Raw genomic sequence first — 23,006 nt, forward strand, 5'->3', positions numbered from 1 at the left:
AACAGATGGCCCTGTGATAAACTGCATCCAGTTTGCTGAGTAGAGTGTTGGAAGCAATTTTGTAGATGACATCGCCGAAGTCGAGGATCGGTAGGATAGTCAGTTTTACTAGGGTAAGTTTGGCGTGGACGAAACATCCATGGACGAAATCAATTCACATGCCATCAACACAGCCACAACCACTTGGAATTGTGAGCTCCGAGAGGAAGCAAGGTTTCTGGAGAAGAATCCATTCTTGTTATTGTGCCTTTGTTCTTGTCATGTCTCAGGTGCCCGGAGGAAGGGGAGGCCTGGTCACCATGGGAACAACTTGAAGGCAATGCAAAAGACAGGAAATTATCTGGGAAGAAACTCACTTGAGTTTAAACAACAACAGCACTTCCTTCATTGAATAAAACCTACTGTAATGCAGGTACCAACAATTCACAAGTCTCTCTCTCGTGACAGTGTTAACATTATAATGTTAAATCGAGTAAATCTAAATCGAGTAGCTGATTTGGTTCTGGGAGGCGAGATACGGCAATACACTTACAGGTGATTTAGTATAAGGAGTTTGCATGTAGAATATCACAAATAATCGTAGCTGCTGGCCATTCCTTGATTCATTCAATCTCCTGCTTTTACTCTGCCTGATCTGATAACTCAACTACAGACAATACATACTCCAATAAGATTCTTCCAGAAAGGCTATCTTCATCTCATAACACTAACCCTCTCATACCACTAACCCTTAACATAGCAGGGTTATCTCCTACCTCAGTCTAACCCTTAACCTAGCAGGATTATCTCCTACCTCAGTCTAACCCTTAACCTAGCAGGGTTATCTCCTACCTCAGTCTAACCCTTAACCTAGCAGGGTAGGGTTATCTCCTACCTCAGTCTAACCCTTAACCTAGCAGGGTTATCTCCTACCTCAGTCTAACCCTTAACCTAGCAGGGCAGGGTTATCTCCTACCTCAGTCTAACCCTTAACCTAGCAGGGTAGGGTTATCTCCTACCTCAGTCTAACCCTTAACCTAGCAGGGTTATCTCCTACCTCAGTCTAACCCTTAACCTAGCAGGATTATCTCCTACCTCAGTCTAACCCTTAACCTACCAGGGTTATCTCCTACCTCAGTCTAACCCTTAACATAGCAGGGTTATCTCCTACCTCAGTCTAACCCTTAACCTAGCAGGGTTATCTCCTACCTCAGTCTAACCCTTAACCTAGCAGGGTAGGGTTATTTCCTACCTCAGTCTAACCCTTAACATAGCAGGGCAGGGTTATCTCCTACCTCAGTCTAACCCTTAACATAGCAGGGTAGGGTTATCTCCTACCTCAGTCTAACCCTTAACATAGCAGGGCAGGGTTATCTCCTACCTCAGTCTAACCCTTAACATAGCAGGGCAGGGTTATCTCCTACCTCAGTCTAACCCTTAACATAGCAGGGTAGGGTTATCTCCTACCTCAGTCTAACCCTTAACATAGCAGGACAGGGTTATCTCCTACCTCAGTCTAACCCTTAACATAGCAGGGCAGGGTTATCTCCTACCTCAGTCTAACCCTTAACATAGCAGGGTAGGGTTATCTCCTACCTCAGTCTAACCCTTAACATTGCAGGGTTATCTCCTACCTCAGTCTAACCCTTAACCTAGCAGGGTTATATCCTACCTCAGTCTAACCCTTAACCTAGCAGGGCAGGATTATCTCCTACCTCAGTCTAACCCTTAACCCTAGTAGGGTAGGGTTATCTCCTACCTCAGTCTAACCCTTAACCTAGCAGGGTTATCTCCTACCTCAGTCTAACCCTTAACCTAGCAGGGTTATTTCCTACCTCACTCTAACCCTTAACCTAGCAGGGTAGCCGCCTAAGGGTTGACCTGGTTAAATCAAACAGAATTCCCTCAAGATTGCTCTGATGTCCAAAAATATTTTAAATTCAAATTGATTGATTTTAAGTTGCTTATAAGTTGCATGTATTTCCTGTTTAAATCTACATTGGTCAGTCGGTGAATTCAGAAAAGCCATCCAAGGATTGTTCCATAGAGTTGTGTTTTTAGGGAGTAATACTGGTTCTTGTAGAATACATTTCATTTTCTTCCATATTGTTATCGTGTTCCATATTGTTATCGTGTTCCATATTGTTATAGTGTTCCATATTGTTATCGTGTTCCATATTGTTATAGTGTTCCATATTGTTATAGTGTTCCATATTGTTATCGTGTTCCATATTGTTATAGTGTTCCATATTGTTATCGTGTTCCATATTGTTATAGTGTTCCATATTGTTATCGTGTTCCATATTGTTATAGTGTTCCATATTGTTATCGTGTTCCATATTGTTATAGTGTTCCATATTGTTATAGTGTTCCATATTGTTATAGTGTTCCATATTGTTATCGTGTTCCATATTGTTATAGTGTTCCATATTGTTATCGTGTTCCATATTGTTATCGTGTTCCATATTGTTATCGTGTTCCATATTGTTATCGTGTTCCATATTGTTATAGTGTTCCATATTGTTATAGTGTTCCATATTGTTATCGTGTTCCATATTGTTATAGTGTTCCATATTGTTATCGTGTTCCATATTGTTATCGTGTTCCATATTGTTATCGTGTTCCATATTGTTATCGTGTTCCATATTGTTATCGTGTTCCATATTGTTATAGTGTTCCATATTGTTATCGTGTTCCATATTGTTATCGTGTTCCATATTGTTATAGTGTTCCATATTGTTATCGTGTTCCATATTGTTATCGTGTTCCATATTGTTATCGTGTTCCATATTGTTATAGTGTTCCATATTGTTATCGTGTTCCATATTGTTATCGTGTTCCATATTGTTATAGTGTTCCATATTGTTATAGTGTTCCATATTGTTATAGTGTTCCATATTGTTATCGTGTTCCATATTGTTATCGTGTTCCATATTGTTATCGTGTTCCATATTGTTATCGTGTTCCATATTGTTATCGTGTTCCATATTGTTATCGTGTTCCGTATTGTTATCGTGTTCCATATTGTTATAGTGTTCCATATTGTTATCGTGTTCCATATTGTTATCGTGTTCCATATTGTTATAGTGTTCCATATTGTTATCGTGTTCCATATTGTTATCGTGTTCCATATTGTTATCGTGTTCCATATTGTTATAGTGTTCCATATTGTTATCGTGTTCCATATTGTTATCGTGTTCCATATTGTTATAGTGTTCCATATTGTTATCGTGTTCCATATTGTTATAGTGTTCATAACTAAAGTTGTTAATGTTCTTAGCTTTATCCTTTGAAAATAGACACGTTGAAAGATTCTGGGGATGAGCAGGCACATCTTCACTATGTACCCATTGTTCCTCTTTACTGATTCTGGGGATGAGCAGGCACATCTTCACTATGTACCTATTGTTCCTCTTTACTGATTCTGGGGATGAGCAGGCACATCTTCACTATGTACCTACTGTTCCTCTTTACTGATTCTGGGGATGAGCAGGCACATCTTCACTATGTACCTATTGTTCCTCTTTACTGATTCTGGGGATGAGCAGGCACATCTTCACTATGTACCTATTGTTCCTCTTTACTGATTCTGGGGATGAGCAGGCACATCTTCACTATGTACCCATTGTTCCTCTTTACTGATCCTGGGGATGAGCAGGCACATCTTCACTATGTACCCATCGTTCCTCTTTACTGATTCTGGGGATGAACAGGCACATCTTCACTATGTACCTATTGTTCCTCTTTACTGATTCTGGGGAGGAGCAGGCACATCTTCACTATGTACCCATTGTTCCTCTTTACTGATTCTGGGGATGAGCAGGCACATCTTCACTATGTACCTATTGTTCCTCTTTACTGATTCTGGGGATGAGCAGGCACATCTTCACTATGTACCTATTGTTCCTCTTTACTGATTCTGGGGATGAACAGGCACATCTTCACTATGTACCCATTGTTCCTCTTTACTGTATATAACTACATCTGCCAAGTAAACGTCCTGGGTGGCAAGTTGATACAATTCCAAGTCCGGAAGGTTAAAACCAACTTCAGAATTAGGAAGACGTAAAACTTTCCTTTTTAATCTAATAATTTTATTTGCCCACATAAAGTCTGTTATGACCGAGTTTACTTCAAATAATGACTACGGTAGGAAAAAAACAACCTTTGGCAGACATTCTGAAGAGGTTTATTCTACATGTAAGATATATGGGGACGATTGTTCCATTTAATTAGATCTGCTTTCATATTGTTGAGTAATGGAATATAGTTATCTTTATATATTTGTTGTCACTTATTAAGCATCCTAAGTATCTCGTATTTTGTTGTGGTCCATTTAAAGAATTGTTGTAGATCATGAGTTATTTTCACACCCTGATCTGTTTCACCTGTCCTCGTTATTTTCTCCACCCCCTCCAGGTGTCGCTTGTTTTCCCCAGTGTATTTAGCCCTGTGTCTCCTGTCTCTCTGTACCAGTGTATTTATCCCTGTGTTTCCTGTCTCTCTGTACCAGTGTATTTATCCCTGTGTTTCCTGTCTCTCTGTACCAGTGTATTTATCCCTGTGTTTCCTGTCTCTCTGTACCAGTGTATTTATCCCTGTGTCTCCTGTCTCTCTGTACCAGTGTATTTATCCCTGTGTTTCCTGTCTCTCTGTACCAGTGTATTTATCCCTGTGTTTCCTGTCTCTCTGTACCAGTGTATTTATCCCTGTGTTTCCTGTCTCTCTGTACCAGTGTATTTATCCCTGTGTTTCCTGTCTCTCTGTACCAGTGTATTTATCCCTGTGTTTCCTGTCTCTCTGTACCAGTGTATTTATCCCTGTGTTTCCTGTCTCTCTGTACCAGTGTATTTATCCCTGTGTTTCCTGTCTCTCTGTACCAGTGTATTTATCCCTGTGTTTCCTGTCTCTCTGTACCAGTGTATTTATCCCTGTGTTTCCTGTCTCTTTGTACCAGTGTATTTATCCCTGTGTTTCCTGTCTCTCTGTACCAGTGTATTTATCCCTATGTTTCCTGTCTCTCTGTACCAGTGTATTTATCCCTGTGTTTCCTGTCTCTCTGTACCAGTGTATTTATCCCCGTGTTTCCTGTCTCTCTGTACCAGTGTATTTATCCCCGTGTTTCCTGTCTCTCTGTACCAGTGTATTTATCCCTGTGTTTCCTGTCTCTCTGTACCAGTGTATTTATCCCTGTGTTTCCTGTCTCTCTGTACCGGTGTATTTATCCCTGTGTCTCCTGTCTCTCTGTACCGGTGTATTTATCCCTGTGTTTCCTGTCTCTTTGTACCGGTGTATTTATCCCTGTGTCTCCTGTCTCTCTGTACCGGTGTATTTATCCCTGTGTTTCCTGTCTCTCTGTACCAGTGTATTTATCCCTGTGTTTCCTGTCTCTCTGTACCAGTGTATTTATCCCTGTGTTTCCTGTCTCTCTGTACCAGTGTATTTATCCCTGTGTTTCCTGTCTCTCTGTACCGGTGTATTTATCCCTGTGTCTCCTGTCTCTCTGTACCAGTGTATTTATCCCTGTGTTTCCTGTCTCTCTGTACCAGTGTATTTATCCCTGTGTTTCCTGTCTCTCTGTACCAGTGTATTTATCTCTGTGTTTCCTGTCTCTCTGTACCAGTGTATTTATCCCTGTGTTTCCTGTCTCTCTGTACCAGTGTATTTATCCCTGTGTTTCCTGTCTCTCTGTACCAGTGTATTTATCCCTGTGTTTCCTTTCTCTCTGTACCAGTGTATTTATCCCTGTGTTTCCTGTCTCTCTGTACCAGTGTATTTATCCCTGTGTCTCCTGTCTCTCTGTACCAGTTTGTCTTGTTTTCCCCAGTGTATTTATCCCTGTGTCTCCTGTCTCTCTGTACCAGTGTATTTATCCCTGTGTTTCCTGTCTCTCTGTACCAGTGTATTTATCCCTGTGTTTCCTGTCTCTCTGTACCAGTGTATTTATCCCTGTGTTTCCTGTCTCTCTGTACCAGTGTATTTATCCCTGTGTTTCCTGTCTCTCTGTACCAGTGTATTTATCCCTGTGTCTCCTGTCTCTCTGTACCAGGTTGTCTTGTTTTCCCCAGTGTATTTATCCCTGTGTTTCCTGTCTCTCTGTACCAGTGTATTTATCCCTGTGTCTCCTGTCTCTCTGTACCAGTTTGTCTTGTTTTCCCCAGTGTATTTATCCCTGTGTTTCCTGTCTCTCTGTACCAGTGTATTTATCCCTGTGTCTCCTGTCTCTCTGTACCAGTTTGTCTTGTTTTCCCCAGTGTATTTATCCCTGTGTTTCCTGTCTTTCTGTACCAGTGTATTTATCCCTGTGTTTCCTGTCTTTCTGTACCAGTGTATTTATCCCTGTGTTTCCTGTCTTTCTGTACCAGTGTATTTATCCCTGTGTCTCCTGTCTCTCTGTACCAGTGTATTTATCCCTGTGTTTCCTGTCTCTCTGTACCAGTGTATTTATCCCTGTGTTTCCTGTCTCTCTGTACCGGTGTATTTATCCCTGTGTCTCCTGTCTCTCTGTACCAGTGTATTTATCCCTGTGTTTCCTGTCTCTCTGTACCAGTGTATTTATCCCTGTGTCTCCTGTCTCTCTGTACCAGTGTATTTATCCCTGTGTCTCCTGTCTCTCTGTACCAGTGTATTTATCCCTGTGTTTCCTGTCTCTCTGTACCAGTGTATTTATCCCTGTGTTTCCTGTCTCTCTGTACCAGTGTATTTATCCCTGTGTTTCCTGTCTCTCTGTACCAGTGTATTTATCCCTGTGTTTCCTGTCTCTCTGTACCAGTGTATTTATCCCTGTGTCTCCTGTCTCTCTGTACCAGGTTGTCTTGTTTTCCCCAGTGTATTTATCCCTGTGTTTCCTGTCTCTCTGTACCAGTGTATTTATCCCTGTGTCTCCTGTCTCTCTGTACCAGTTTGTCTTGTTTTCCCCAGTGTATTTATCCCTGTGTTTCCTGTCTCTCTGTACCAGTGTATTTATCCCTGTGTCTCCTGTCTCTCTGTACCAGTTTGTCTTGTTTTCCCCAGTGTATTTATCCCTGTGTTTCCTGTCTTTCTGTACCAGTGTATTTATCCCTGTGTTTCCTGTCTTTCTGTACCAGTGTATTTATCCCTGTGTTTCCTGTCTTTCTGTACCAGTGTATTTATCCCTGTGTCTCCTGTCTCTCTGTACCAGTTTGTCTTGTTTTCCCCAGTGTATTTATCCCTGTGTCTCCTGTCTCTCTGTACCAGTTTGTCTTAAGTCGCTCTGGATAAGAGCGTCTGCTAAATGACTTAAATGTAAATGTAAATGTAAATGTCTTGTTTTCCCCAGTGTATTTATCCCTGTGTCTCCTGTCTCTCTGTACCAGTTTGTCTTGTATGTCCTGTCTCTCTGTACCAGTTTGTCTTGTATGTCCTGTCTCTCTGTACCAGTTTGTCTTGTATGTCCTGTCTCTCTGTACCAGTTTGTCTTGTATGTCCTGTCTCTCTGTACCAGTTTGTCTTGTGTGTCCTGTCTCTCTGTACCAGTTTGTCTTGTGTGCTCCAAGCCTACCAGCGGTTTTTCCCATTTTCCTGCTTTGCATTTTCTCCTTTTTCTAGTCCTCCTGGTTTTGGCCCTTTGCCTGTTCTGGACTCTGTACCTACCTGACCATTCTGCCTGATTGGACCACGAGCCTGTCTGCCACTCTGTACCTGCCTGCCTGATTGGACCACGAGCCTGTCTGCTACTCTGTACCTGCCTGCCTGATTGGACCACGAGCCTGTCTGCCACTCTGTACCTGCCTGCCTGATTGGACCACGAGCCTGTCTGCCACTCTGTACCTGCCTGCCTGATTGGACCACGAGCCTGTCTGCCACTCTGTACCTGCCTGCCTGATTGGACCACGAGCCTGTCTGCCACTCTACCTGCCTTGCCTGATTGGACCACGAGCCTGTCTGCCACTCTGTACCTGCCTGCCTGATTGGACCACGAGCCTGTCTGCCACTCTGTACCTCCTGGACTCTGAACTGGTTTTGACCTTTTGCCTGTCCACAACCATTCTCTTGCCAACTCCTTTGTATTTATTAAACATCTGCAACTCCAACCATCTGCCTCCAGTGTCTGCATTTGAGTCTCGCCTAGTGTCATAATAGTTATTATATATATTTTTGTTTCTTCCTATAGCCATTATTATGTTTATTTTCACGTTATATTTTTGAGTATTCTGAAAATATTTTAAGCAAAAGAGGCATTGAGTTTTCAATATTGGTCAGGAATGTCAGGGGAACATCTGCAAATATGTCAAGTTAACCCTTTATGACCTCATATTATACATTAGTTAGGATCTAGTTATCCTCAGTATTAGGATCTAGTTATCCTCAGTATTAGGATCTAGTTATCCTCAGTATTAGGATCTAGTTATCCTCAGTATTAGGATCTAGTTATCCTCAGTATAAAGTTAGGATCTAGTTATCCTCAGTATTAGGATCTAGTTATCCTCAGTATTAGGATCTAGTTATCCTCAGTATTAGGATCTAGTTATCCTCAGTATAAAGTTAGGATCTAGTTATCCTCAGTATTAGGATCTAGTTATCCTCAGTATTAGGATCTAGTTATCCTCAGTATAAAGTTAGGATCTAGTTATCCTCAGTATTAGGATCTAGTTATCCTCAGTATTAGGATCTAGTTATCCTCAGTATTAGGATCTAGTTATCCTCTGTATAAAGTTAAGATCTAGTTATCCTCAGTATTAGGATCTAGTTATCCTCTGTATAAAGTTAGGATCTAGTTATCCTCAGTATTAGGATCTAGTTATCCTCTGTATAAAGTTAGGATCTAGTTATCCTCAGTATTAGGATCTAGTTATCCTCAGTATTAGGATCTAGTTATCCTCTGTATAAAGTTAGGATCTAGTTATCCTCAGTATTAGGATCTAGTTATCCTCAGTATTAGGATCTAGTTATCCTCTGTATAAAGTTAGGATCTAGTTATCCTCAGTATTAGGATCTAGTTATCCTCAGTATAAAGTTAGGATCTAGTTATCCTCAGTATTAGGATCTAGTTATCCTCTGTATAAAGTTAGGATCTAGTTATCCTCAGTATTAGGATCTAGTTATCCTCAGTATTAGGATCTAGTTATCCTCAGTATCATAGACTGTTGTGATACAGCCTGGAATCAAACCAGGGGCTGTAGTGACGCCTCTAGCACTGAGATGCAGTGCCTTAGACCGCTGTGATACAGCTTGGAATCAAACCAGGGTCTGTAGTGACGCCTCTAGAACTAAGATGCAGTGCCTTAGACTGCTGCGCCACTCAGGACATGCAACAATGCAAGATTAAACATGATAGTCAGTTTCCACCCAGGACAACACCTACACGTTTTCACCCCTTGACTTTTTCTACATTTTTGGTGTTACAGCCTGAATTAAAAGTAGATTGTGTCACTGGCCTACTACCCACAATACCCCATAATGTCAAAGTGGAATAATGTTTTTCAAAATGTTTACTGTTTAGGGTGGTGTGTTTGGACCATGGTAGTAGAGGTGGACATGAAGAAACTCTCAATCCCGCTCCACTAGAAAACTATTTTCATCTCAAAGTCATCTGTCCGACCCGCAGGTGCCTCAGGCAGCCCTCCAGTGCAGTCAGTACATGCTCATCATGTCTTATCAGGATCAGATAGTGACAGGGGTCCCAGAGGGGGTCAGACAACCAGAGAAGACATGTCTACAGAGCTCAGGTGAATTTTTGCAGTATGTTAACAATATCTTGAAATTGATGGGTAGACCTACAGTATCTACAGGACAGCAGCTTAAAGCTACAGTCTGGGATCTGGGAATAACAGTCATTTCAATAACTGAACTATTGATTCTATTCTTGGATAATTTAATGTATAAATGTATACCATGGTAGTTCTTTGTCATGCCTCATTTTAGGAGGATCTGATGGTGACAGGGGTCTCAGCAGGGTCAGTCAGCCAGGGAAGACCAGTCTGTGATGGTGCTGAGGTCAGACAGCCAGGGAAGACCAGTCTGTGATGGTGCTGAGGTCAGACAGCCAGGGAAGACCAGTCTGTGATGGTGCTGAGGTCAGACAGCCAGGGAAGACCAGTCTGTGATGGTGCTGAGGTCAGACAGCCAGGGAAGACCAGTCTGTGATGGTGCTGAGGTCAGACAGCCAGGGAAGACCAGTCTGTGATGGTGCTGAGGTCAGACAGCCAGGGAAGACCAGTCTGTGATGGTGCTGAGGTCAGACAGCCAGGGAAGACCAGTCTGTGATGGTGCTGAGGTCAGACAGTGAAGACCAGTCTGTGATGGTGCTGAGGTCAGACAGCCAGGGAAGACCAGTCTATGATGGTGCTGAGGTCAGACAGTGAAGACCAGTCTGTGATGGTGCTGAGGTCAGACAGCCAGGGAAGACCAGTCTGTGATGGTGCTGAGGTCAGACAGTGAAGACCAATCTGTGATGGTGCTGAGGTCAGACAGTGAAGACCAGTCTGTGATGGTGCTGAGGTCAGACAGTGAAGACCAGTCTGTGATGGTGCTGAGGTCAGACAGCCAGGGAAGACCAGTCTGTGATGGTGCTGAGGTCAGGCAGCCAGGGAAGACCAGTCTGTGATGGTGCTGAGGTCAGACAGCCAGGGAAGACCAGTCTGTGATGGTGCTGAGGTCAGACAGCCAGGGAAGACCAGTCTGTGATGGTGCTGAGGTCAGACAGCCAGGGAAGACCAGTCTGTGATGGTGCTGAGGTCAGACAGTGAAGACCAGTCTGTGATGGTGCTGAGGTCAGACAGTGAAGACCAGTCTGTGATGGTGCTGAGGTCAGACAGCCAGGGAAGACCAGTCTGTGATGGTGCTGAGGTCAGACAGCCAGGGAAGACCAGTCTGTGATGGTGCTGAGGTCAGACAGCCAGGGAAGACCAGTCTGTGATGGTGCTGAGACAGTCAAGACCAGTCTGTGATGGTGCTGAGGTCAGGAAGTGCTGAGGTCACAGTGAAGACCAGTCTGTGATGGTGCTGAGGTCAGACAGGGAAGACCAGTCTGTGATGGTGCTGAGGTCAGACAGCCAGGGAAGACCAGTCTGTGATGGTGCTGAGGTCAGACAGCCAGGGAAGACCAGTCTGTGATGGTGCTGAGGTCAGACAGCCAGGGAAGACCAGTCTGTGATGGTGCTGAGGTCAGACAGCCAGGGAAGACCAGTCTGTGATGGTGCTGAGGTCAGACAGTGAAGACCAGTCTGTGATGGTGCTGAGGTCAGACAGTGAAGATCAGTCTGTGATGGTGCTGAGGTCAGACAGCCAGGGAAGACCAGTCTGTGATGGTGCTGAGGTCAGACAGCCAGGGAAGACCAGTCTGTGATGGTGCTGAGGTCAGACAGCCAGGGAAGACCAGTCTGTGATGGTGCTGAGGTCAGACAGTGAAGACCAGTCTGTGATGGTGCTGAGGTCAGACAGTGAAGACCAGTCTGTGATGGTGCTGAGGTCAGACAGCCAGGGAAGACTAGTCTGTGACGGAGGACAGTATTTTTCTAAAAGTTGCTATTTCAAGGCAAGTCTGACAAACCACCAAAGTTGATTTCCCAAACTGTATCAAGGGTTGATCGAGGCTTTTCAACAAAAAGAAAACGTGATGGTAGACCTGGTAGAAGCTATTGATGATGATGCATGGATACAGATGTGTTTGAATGCCCAGCCATGTTCATATCATCTCAGACATGAAAGACTGTAGTTCAAGGCCATCCACGGAACATACTATGTGCCAGTGAAAGTGCATTAGATGCACTCGGAAAAGTCATTCCTCTACTGGAGGTGTAAAATACAAAAGGGACATATTGGCATAATTATGGTTGTGAAGTCAGGCTGAATTATGACAAAATATGTTTTGTTTTTTCTTATCTCGTCATGTCTGCAGATTCTCCCTTCTCCCTGATTTTGTTTGCTTAGAAATGTTGATACTGGAGACTCTTATCTGAAGAAACTTTGTAACCAAGCATTTATTGAGGCTTAAGAAATGAATTGAAATGAATTTAAAGGTTGGTTATCCTCCCACGATGTCAAGTTAGGTATTACTAGATTAAGGGTATACTTGGCAACTTTCATAAGGTCTGGATGGCTTTTATGGAATTAAGTACGACTGAGTCTGGAGTCTGTATTGAAAACATGCCCACGTTAGGTTAGATACCCGGTTTCGGTAATCCCTAGCTGCTGGGATCCTCAGTCCTGGCCCTGGGAGTCTGCCGTCCTGTGGGCTGTCACTCTGGCCTTGGCCTAACACACGCAATACCAATAATGACTGTTTCACTAAGATCCTAAAGCTGAGCGGGTTTGTGTTGGGGCGCTGCAGGACGGTGGACCACTAGGGACAGGACGAGGTGAGCCAGCTATAGTGTGTGCAGATAAAAAACCTATACAGCACTATAAGATGAATTATATGGAGGATTTTCTGTGTATTCATGTATATTTGAGACGGGGGAAGGTTCATCTTTATTTTATTTTTTATTTTTATTATACCTTTATTTAACCAGGCAAGTCAGTTAAGATGGATGTCATAAGGTGAATGCACCAATTTGTAAGTCGCTCTGGATAAGAGCGTCTGCTAAATGACTTAAATGTAATGTAATGTAACAAATTCTTATTTTCAATGACGGCCTAGGAACAGTGGGTTGACTGCCTTGTTCAAGGGCAGAATGGCAGATTTTTACCTGGTCAACTAAGGGATTCGATCTTGCGACTTTTCAGTTACAATTCCAACGCTCTAACCGCTATGCTACCTGCCACCCCTACAATCTAACCACTAGGCTACCTGCACCCTCTACACTCTAACCACTAGGCTACCTGCCACCCCTACACTCTAACCACTAGGCTACCTGCACCCTCTACACTCTAACCACTAGGCTACCTGCAACCTCTACAGTCTAACCACTAGGCTACCTGCCACCCCTACACTCTAACCACTAGGTTACCTGCCACCTCTACAGTCTAACCACTAGGCTACCTGCCACCCCTACACTCTAACCACTAGGCTACCTGCCACCCCTACACTCTAACCACTAGGCTACCTGCCACCCCTACACTCTAACCACTAGGCTACCTGCCACCCCTACACTCTAACCACTAGGCTACCTGCCACCCCTACACTCTAACCACTAGGCTACCTGCCACCTCTACACTCTAACCACTAGGCTACCTGCCACCTCTACAGTCTAACCACTAGGCTACCTGCCACCTCTACACTCTAACCACTAGGCTACCTGCCACCTCTACACTCTAACCACTAGGCTACCTGCCACCTCTACACTCTAACCAGTAGGCTACCTGCCAATCAAAAGACTTTGTGTCTTTCCAAGAGTTGTTAATTTGTTAAGCTATTGGTTAAAATATTTACTATTGAATTACCTTTGTTCAGTCTTATTAACCACTTAACATATTTAATAATGACCTCTTACCAAGCTTGACGACTGTGGGCGTTTTTGCTTACATTTTGTCCTAAATAGTGATGGCATACTGGATTGTGTAAAAATGTAGGAAATGCGCATTAGACCAAAAATCCCCCCCCAACGCACACACTTCTAGAACCAAAGTGGCGCTCCTGAATGCACTAATCAAGTTCACCCACAGGTGCAAGGAAATGCTCTCTCCATCTATCTCACGCAGGCACACATAAACACTCTGCAACTACACACACAAATGACTGTCAGTTCCTATGTATTTCATCCTACTAATGCACGCATTGATGGCCCTGGCGAAAATATACATAATGACAAGTCTCTTTCCGAGCAAGACAAACATTGAATACAAAGGCACCTGGTATTCAGATTCCATCAAGTGATATTTTCGTTAGAACTTACCCAAGTCGAAATGGGAACTGAGGGCAAACCCGGGGACGAAGAATGATGAAGACATTATGACCATCAGCAGAGCCGCCAACATCTTCCTCGCAATGTGGAGTTAAGGATGCTGCAGAGACACTAGCCCACTGCAGCTTCTAATCAAAGAAATGGGCCAGTTGTAGAGAGAAACACTGCATTTTTTTGCACATTCAAGCCCGGTTTTTGCGTTTCAAATCGCTCCTTCATCTTTTGACGGGCAAAAAAATAACAATCGGATTGAAAGGCAGATGTCGACAGATTGTTAGAATGTCCATTTGTTGGCTTGTATTTGATGGTATTATTGCTTGTCGCTACATAGCAACACAGACATCAGAGTCTCACCTGCAATTTACCGTTTCCTATGCAGTCCAATTGTGGAAAATGTGCTGTGATTGTCGCTGCAAAAGTGTCCCGGGTAAGTGCCGTTACCCGTAGCAATCAACCGGATACCACACAGTATTTAAATTGCTGCTATTCTCCGATCTCTGCTGCACCAAACGGCTGACAGGTGTGATGTAGGCTATCATACCTCTCACATATGAACTCAGATTAATGCTAAATTCTTTGATGATGATATCACCAACAATAGCCTAATAGCACACTTCACTATGAATAACGCAATCTCATTGAATTACTGGCAGCTTCTCATAGCTGTTGCGTTAATAGCACAAGCACAGAGCGGCAGCTGTCCGCTTGCGGGTGCTGACAGCGAGAGCGCCATCTTGCCTGCTAATGTTCCATTCCCAAAAATAATTTCTGACTGAGCTGGGGTTCAGCTCTGCTCCGGAGACTGCGGGGGAGGGGGTGATGCGCTTTAGCTGGCGGATATAGCCTATTTGAGGTGAGCAGTTAAGCAAGACCAGTTTATGCCGATGAACCAGTCGTATGCTTATCTCACAAATCAAAATGTGTTTTGGTTATAGAGTTAGGCTTTAGCATAGACTATAACTGTCATCATTCACATTGTTGATATCATGTCATGATGTGACTTATTTCACGTTTCCCTTTCCTTAGATATTATAATAATAAGAATGGACTCTGTCTCTCCCTGCTGTTGTAAAGTGTCAGCCAGGACCCCCTCTCCTTCCATCCATCCATCTATCCCTTTACCCCCCTTTCCTCCTTGGCCCTCATTCCCGCTTCCTGACACACACACACACACACCCCTCTCTCTCGCGCTCTCTTTTTCACTTCCATTAATTGAATTAAGATTTCCCCCGTCTCCTCGCGTGCCACGGTCCGTATGTCACAATCAGCGCAACCCTTCCTTTTAACACAGAGAGGCGGATCAAAATGTCACAGGGCTGTTCACAAGGAACGTCTGTTCCCCTTTTCCATGGATGGAATTCCCTTTTTTGTCACATTCTTCCCGTACAGAAAAACCACATGAATTTCACATGTAATCACGTGTTTCAACATGTGATCTAATGTGATCATGTGATCTTATGTGAAGTTAATGTGACAACATGAAGCTACACATGTGAAAACGTGTGATATAAATGTGACAACATGGGGGATGCAAAATTTCAACATGTGATACCATGAAACGTACACGTGACAACATTTGAATGTTTTTCACATGTAAAACTGCTAATTCAATCTTTACACATGAATGTTTTTCACGTGTGAAAATGCGATTTTACATGTGAGAGTTTTATTTTCAATTAGAAAGTTTTTCACGTGATAGTGCAAATTCAATTGTCACATGTGACTGCAAATTTCACATGTGAATCTGCAATTCACATGTGAGGTGAAAACATGGTGGTGGAAATACGTATGATTTCACATGTGAGGTGAAAACATGGTGGTGGAAATACGTATGATTTCACATGTGAGGTGAAAACATGGTGGTGGAAATACGTATGATTTCACATGTGAGGTGAAAACATGGTGGTGGAAATACGTATGATTTCACATGTGAACAACTGACCTCACGAGTATCTCTTTGGATTTCATGTGGGAAAATTTCCACTCAATATGATTTTTCATGTGAAAATACAATTTCATATGTTTTTGGTTGTTGTAAATAGTGTAAACATATTGAATGATTATGACTACACTAGATATATTGAAATATCAGAACTAAATGATCATAACACCATCTGAGATTTGAACTCACAACCTGTCGATTTTAGGCATGCTGCTCTTTCTGCATAACAGTCTGTAGCATTCCCCTACACATTCATTACCCATAATACATCTCTGCACTTAGGAAAAGAGTAGCATCTGCACTGTTATTTTAGTTATCAGTTATTCTGACTACTCTCTCATCATTGATTTCATTAACTTCTTTCAGCAGTTTGAGGGTTTTCTGTATAGTTGTCTAATGTTGGTGAGGAATATTATTCAGTTTTAATGTTACTCCCTCAATCACTATGGTAAATATACACGTTTTCCTTGATTATACAAAGCTGAGGTTTACTATGAAGTCCAAAGTGTTGGAATACAGGTGAAATCAGTTACTGACACAGACATGGAATGCCATGAACACGCTTAACCAACAAGGTCTTCTACCAAATAGGGCTATCTCCTCTATACCACCTCTACTTTGTCACAACACAACTGGTTGTCTCAAACGCATTCAAAAGAAAATAAATTCTGCTAATTTCATTTTAACAAGTCACACCTGTTAATTGAAATGCATTCCAGGTGACTACCTCGTGAAGCTGGTTGAGAGAATGCCAACAGTGTGCAAAGCTGTCATCAAGCCAAAGGGTGGCCACTTTGAAGAATCTAAAATATTTGTTTAACACTTTTTTGCGTACTGCATGTTTCCATATGTGTTTTTTTTTCCATAGTTTTGATGTCTTCACTATTATTCTACAATGGAAAACATAGTAAAAATAAAGACAAACCCTGGAATGAGGAGGTGTGTTCAAAGGGAATAGGGGGCCATTTTATATTTGTAATAGAAAAGGCATTTTAGCTTTTGTATTAAACGCATGCCTTTACAGAGGTACATATTAGTTGCCAGGGCACAATATGTGTAGTTTTATCTGTCTAGTTAATTCATATTCTGATCGCTGACTGAATGATACACTGTGTTGCTTATGTATTGTTTCCCTGGTAACAGCATGGATGGAGGGGGGGGGTGGAGCGATGATTTCTGAGGTGAAAGGCTAACAGAAGTGGTTCTCTCCACACACACGTCTCAACCCATAACACAGATCATGTTCAAATGCTGTGCATATAGGCTACAGTTTAAATATCTGCATCGAGGAGGCTGCTGGGAGGAGCTATAGGAAGACGGGCTCATTGTAATGGCTGGAGTGGAATGAATGGAACGGAGCCAGAGTAAACATGCATGTTTGCTACCGTTCCAGCTATGATTACAATGAGCCCGTCCTCCTATAACTCCTCCCAGCAGCCTCCTCTGATCTGCATATCAAGTCGTTGGTACTGTATGTTGAAGCAGATACCTTGGTATTCTCCGACTAACACATTGCAAAGTCAAACACAGACACTTTGTGTTATATTACTGTCCTTTTTCAAATACTGTCACGGCCGTTGGAAGAACTGAACCAAGGTGCAGCGTGGTTAGCGTACATATTCCTTTTTATTTATATGACGCTGACAAAACCAAAAAACAATTAAAAAAACAACAACCGTGAAGCTTAAGGCTATAGTGCCAACAAACAAAGACAACTTCCCACACAGAAAGGAGGGAAAATGGCTACCTAAGTATGGTTCCCAATCAGAGACAAAGATAGACAGCTGTCCCTGATTGAGAACCATACCCGGCCAAAACATAGAAACACAAAATCATAGAAAACAAACATAGAATGCCCACCCAGAATCACACCTTGACCAAACCAAATAGAGAAATTAAAAGGCTCTCTACGGTCAGGGCGTGACAGTACACCCCCCCAAGGTGCGGACTCCGGCCGCAAAATCCGAACCTATAGGGGAGGGTCTGGGTGGGCATCCATCCGCGGTGGCGGCTCAGGTGCGGGACGTAGACCCCGCTCCACCTCTGGCTCACCCCGCTGTGGTGGCGCCTCTGGTGTGGGGACCCTCGCTGCTGACCCCGGACTGGGGACCCTCGCTGCAGGCCCCGGACTGGGGACCCTCGTTGCAGGCCCCGGACTGGGGACCCTCGTTGCAGGCCCCGGACTGGGGACCCTCGTTGCAGGCCCCGGACTGGGGACCCTCGTTGCAGGCCCCGGACTGGGGACCCTCGTTGCAGGCCCCGGACTGGGGACCCTCGTTGCGGGCCCTGGACTGGGCAACCTCGCTGCGGGCCCCGGACTGGGGACCCTCGTTGCGGGCCCCGGACTGAAGGACGTAGCTGGAGGCTCTGGTTCCATGCAACGATAGACAGCTGTCCCTGATTGAGAACCACACCCGGCCAAAACATAGAAACACAAAATCATAGAAAACAAAACATAGAATGCCTTACCCCAAATCACACCTTGACCAAACCAAATAGAGACATTAAAAGGCTCTCTACGGTCAGGGCGTGACAAATACACAATATAAACACAACCTCCAAAAAGATCGCGTTCAAATACAACGTAGGTCGTTTATAGACCCCTCTGCTCTGCTCACAGAGAAAAGCAGTGAAGGAATCAGTGCATTGGTATTAATAAAATAATAACCTCTTCCCTCTTCCTTTCCCCCCTCCTCCTCCTCCACCTCCTCCCCTCCCCTCTTCCTTTCCCTCCTCCTCCTCCTCCTCCTCCTCCACCTCCTCCCCCCCCTCTTCCTTTCCCTCCACCTCCTCCCCTCCCCTCTTCCTTTCCCCCCTCCTCCTCCTCCCCTCTTCCTTTCCCTCTCATCCTCCTCCTCTCGCCTCTGCCCACCTCCCTCTCTTCATGCTCCCCATCATCCTCCTAACCACTTTCCTCATCCATCCCTCCCTCCATCCCAGACTCAGAAAGTCCCCTGGGGGTGATGGACGAGAGGGCCTGCGGCTGCAGACTTGGAGCCCAGGTTTTACTAGCCCCTCTGGAGCACAGGTCATTCTCCAACTGGGGAGCTGCAGCTGGTTCTGTGGAGCCGATCATTACCACACCCTGGTTTCACTCCCTCCCTCTCTTTCCCTCCCTCCCTCTCGTTCTCTCCCTCCCTCTCGTTCTCTCCCTCCCTCTCGTTCTCTCCCTCCCTCTCGTTCTCTCCCTCCCTCTCGTTCTCTCCCTCCCTCTCGTTCTCTCCCTCCCTCTCATTCTCTCCCTCCCTCTCATTCTCTCCCTCCCTCTCATTCTCTCCCTCCCTCTCTTTCCCTCCCTCCCTCTCTTTCCCTCCCTCCCTCTCTTTCCCTCCCTCCCTCTCGTTCCCTCCCTCCCTCTCGTTCCCTCCCTCCCTCTCGTTCTCTCCCTCCCTCTCGTTCTCTCCCTCCCTCTCGTTCTCTCTCCCTCCCTCTCGTTCTCTCTCTCCCTCCCTCTCGTTCTCTCTCTCCCTCCCTCTCGTTCTCTCCCTCCCTCCCTCTCGTTCTCTCCCTCCCTCTCGTTCTCTCCCTCCCTCTCGTTCTCTCCCTCCCTCTCGTTCTCTCCCTCCCTCTCGTTCTCTCCCTCCCTCTCGTTCTCTCCCTCCCTCTCGTTCTCTCCCTCCCTCTCATTCTCTCCCTCCCTCTCATTCTCTCCCTCCCTCTCATTCTCTCCCTCTCTGTCTGTCTTTCTTTCTCTCCATCTTCTATCCCTATACCCCTCCAGTCTCTCCTCCCCTCTCAGTCTATCCCCTCCCATCTCTCCCCTTCCCTCTCTCTTTTCTCTATATCCTTCTTTCTCTCTCTTCTCTATTTCCCTCTTTTTTTCTCTCTCTCTCCATCTTCTCTCGCTTTCTCTTTTTTCTAGCCAGCTGCTCTGGAACAGTCCCAGTGAAGCCTCCACTATGTGGGTGTACAGCTTTTCTCAGTAGGAAAACATCTACAAAAATATCCCATATATTTAATTAAAGAACACAGACAAGAATACATACCTCTATGTCTAAAGTTAAACCATACATCCCAGAATCTGAAATCTGATGCATTGCACCAAATAGCTAAAAAAGTTCCTGCTCATCTCCAGTCCTTAGACACATAACATTCCTCATACATACACCAGCTTAGTAATGGGTAGTGGACATGTAATGGTGTTGTGTACACAGGCAGTCAAGCTGTGTATGTTAACACGTCATTAGGAAGCTGTCGTCAGCAGCTCTGTTGTGTTAATCCTCTACTAATGTGCTGTATATAAAAGTATGTCCCAACATTGCACCCTATGCCCTGTGTAGTGTACTGCATTTGATAGGGGCCCATAGGGCTCTCGTCAAAAGTAGTGCACTACCTAGGGAAAAGGGCGCCTTTTTGGACTCTCTGAAATGATTATCTCTCTGAAATGAGATGCTTCACAATGATTTACTAACTGAGTCTTTCACCAAGTCATTTCACCGTAGGCCTTCAGGGTAGTCAGAATCAGACATTCTTCATTTGAAGTGAGTTTAATATAATGGAAATATAAAATGATAATTATTGTAGTTTATTATGAAATTATTGTAGTTATTGTAGTTTATTATGAAAAAGAATTTGGTTGCACTTCAAATGGGGAATATTAAATCTTGGGTCAATATTATGTCAAAGTGATTTTGAGTTGAGTTTTGATAGGCAGCTCCAGTGAAATGTGTGCTATTTTCTGTCTATGTTGTTCCCTCGGTGTATATCTTACCACAGAAGTGACGTCCCAATTGCACCCTAAATACCTTTACGGAGCACTACTTTTTGACCAGGGTCCTGGTCAAAAGTAGTGTACTATGTAGGAAATAGGGTTCCATTTGGAAAGCATAGGGTTCCATTTGGAAGCAATAGGGTTCCATTTGAAAGCAATAGGGTTCCATTTGGAACGCATAGGGTTCCATTTGGAACGCATAGGGTTCCATTTGGAAGCAATAGGGTTCCATTTGGAAAGCAGTAGGGTTCCATTTGGAAGCAATAGGGTTCCATTTGGAAGCAATAGGGTTCCATTTGGAAGCAATAGGGTTCCATTTGGAAGCAATAGGGTTCCATTTGGAAGCAATAGGGTTCCATTTGGAAGCAATAGGGTTCCATTTGGAAGCAATAGGGTTCCATTTGGAAGCAATAGGGTTCCATTTGGAAGCAATAGGGTTCCATTTGGAAGCAATAGGGTTCAATTTGGAAGCAATAGGGTTCATTTGGAAGCAATAGGGTTCCATTTGGAAGCAATAGGGTTCCATTTGGAAGCAATAGGTTCCATTTGGAAGCAATAGGGTTCCATTTGGAAGCAATAGGTTCCATTTGGAAGCAATAGGGTTCCATTTGGAAGCAATAGGGTTCCATTTGGAACGCATTGGGGTTCCATTTGGAAGCAATGGGGTTCCATTTGGAAGCAATGGGGTTCCATTTGGAAAGCAGTAGGGTTCCATTTGGAAAGCAGTAGGGTTCCATTTGGAAAGCAATAGGGTTCCATTTGGAAGCAATAGGGTTCCATTTGGAAGCAATAGGGTTCCATTTGGAAGCAATAGGGTTCCATTTGGAAGCAATAGGGTTCCATTTGGAATGCATAGGGTTCCATTTGGAAGCAATAGGGTTCCATTTGGAAGCAATAGGGTTCCATTTGGAAGCAATAGGGTTCCATTTGGAAGCAATAGGGTTCCATTTGGAAGCAATGGGTTCCATTTGGAAGCAATGGGGTTCCATTTGGAAGCAATAGGGTTCCATTTGGAAGCAATAGGGTTCCATTTGGAAGCAATAGGGTTCCATTTGGAAGCAATGGGGTTCCATTTGGAAGCAATGGGGTTCCATTTGGAAGCAATGGGGTTCCATTTGGAAAGCAGTAGGGTTCCATTTGGAAAGCAATAGGGTTCCATTTGGAAGCAATAGGGTTCCATTTGGAAGCAATAGGGTTCCATTTGGAAGCAATAGGGTTCCATTTGGAAGCAATAGGGTTCCATTTGGAAGCAATAGGGTTCCATTTGGAAGCAATAGGGTTCCATTTGGAAGCAATAGGGTTCCATTTGGAAGCAATAGGGTTCCATTTGGAAGCAATAGGGTTCCATTTGGAAGCAATAGGGTTCAATTTGGAAGCAATAGGGTTCAATTTGGAAGCAATAGGGTTCCATTTGGAAGCAATAAGGTTCCATTTGGAAGCAATAGGGTTCCATTTGGAAGCAATAGGGTTCCATTTGGAACGCATAGGGTTCCATTTGGAACGCATTGGGTTCCATTTGGAAGCAATGGGGTTCCTTTTGGAAGCAATAGGGTTCCATTTGGAAGCAATAGGGTTCCATTTGGAAGCAATAGGGTTCCATTTGGAACGCATTAGGTTCCATTTGGAAGCAATGGGGTTCCATTTGGAAGCAATGGGGTTCCATTTGGAAAGCAGTAGGGTTCCATTTGGAAAGCAATAGGGTTCCATTTGGAAGCAATAGGGTTCCATTTGGAAGCAATAGGGTTCCATTTGGAAGCAATAGGGTTCCATTTGGAAGCAATAGGGTTCCATTTGGAATGCATAGGGTTCCATTTGGAAGCAATAGGGTTCCATTTGGAAGCAATAGGGTTCCATTTGGAAGCAATAGGGTTCCATTTGGAAGCAATAGGGTTCCATTTGGAACGCATTGGGTTCCATTTGGAAGCAATGGGGTTCCTTTTGGAAGCAATAGGGTTCCATTTGGAAGCAATAGGGTTCCATTTGGAAGCAATAGGGTTCCATTTGGAAGCAATAGGGTTCCATTTGGAACGCATTGGGTTCCATTTGGAAGCAATGGGGTTCCTTTTGGAAGCAATAGGGTTCCATTTGGAACGCATAGGGTTCCATTTGGAACGCATAGGGTTCCATTTGGAAGCAATAGGGTTCCATTTGGAAAGCAGTAGGGTTCCATTTGGAAGCAATAGGGTTCCATTTGGAAGCAATAGGGTTCCATTTGGAAGCAATAGGGTTCCATTTGGAAGCAATAGGGTTCCATTTGGAAGCAATAGGGTTCCATTTGGAAGCAATAGGGTTCCATTTGGAAGCAATAGGGTTCCATTTGGAAGCAATAGGGTTCCATTTGGAAGCAATAGGGTTCCATTTGGAAGCAATAGGGTTCCATTTGGAAGCAATAGGGTTCAATTTGGAAGCAATAGGGTTCAATTTGGAAGCAATAGGGTTCCATTTGGAAGCAATAGGGTTCCATTTGGAAGCAATAAGGTTCCATTTGGAAGCAATAGGGTTCCATTTGGAAGCAATAGGGTTCCATTTGGAACGCATAGGGTTCCATTTGGAAGCAATAGGGTTCCAT

At 44.0% G+C, this 23,006-nt stretch overlaps 1 protein-coding gene across 2 annotated transcripts in view; it reads right to left on the minus strand.

Moving 5' to 3' along the window:
• Nucleotides 1-14,520, minus strand: part of LOC124040408 (serine/threonine-protein kinase LMTK1-like) — a 129,161-nt gene extending 114,641 nt beyond the window's left edge. For both annotated transcript variants that reach the window (XM_046357572.1, XM_046357570.1), the window contains exon 1: nucleotides 13,776-14,520. In XM_046357572.1, the coding sequence (XP_046213528.1) occupies nucleotides 13,776-13,857 (82 nt within the window). In that variant the 5' untranslated portion in view covers nucleotides 13,858-14,520. The remainder of the gene's footprint in view (nucleotides 1-13,775) is intronic.
• Nucleotides 14,521-23,006: the final 8,486 nt, after the last annotated feature.

This window comes from Oncorhynchus gorbuscha, linkage group LG07, assembly GCF_021184085.1.
Source record: "Oncorhynchus gorbuscha isolate QuinsamMale2020 ecotype Even-year linkage group LG07, OgorEven_v1.0, whole genome shotgun sequence".
NCBI classification, from domain to species: Eukaryota; Metazoa; Chordata; class Actinopteri; order Salmoniformes; family Salmonidae; genus Oncorhynchus; species Oncorhynchus gorbuscha.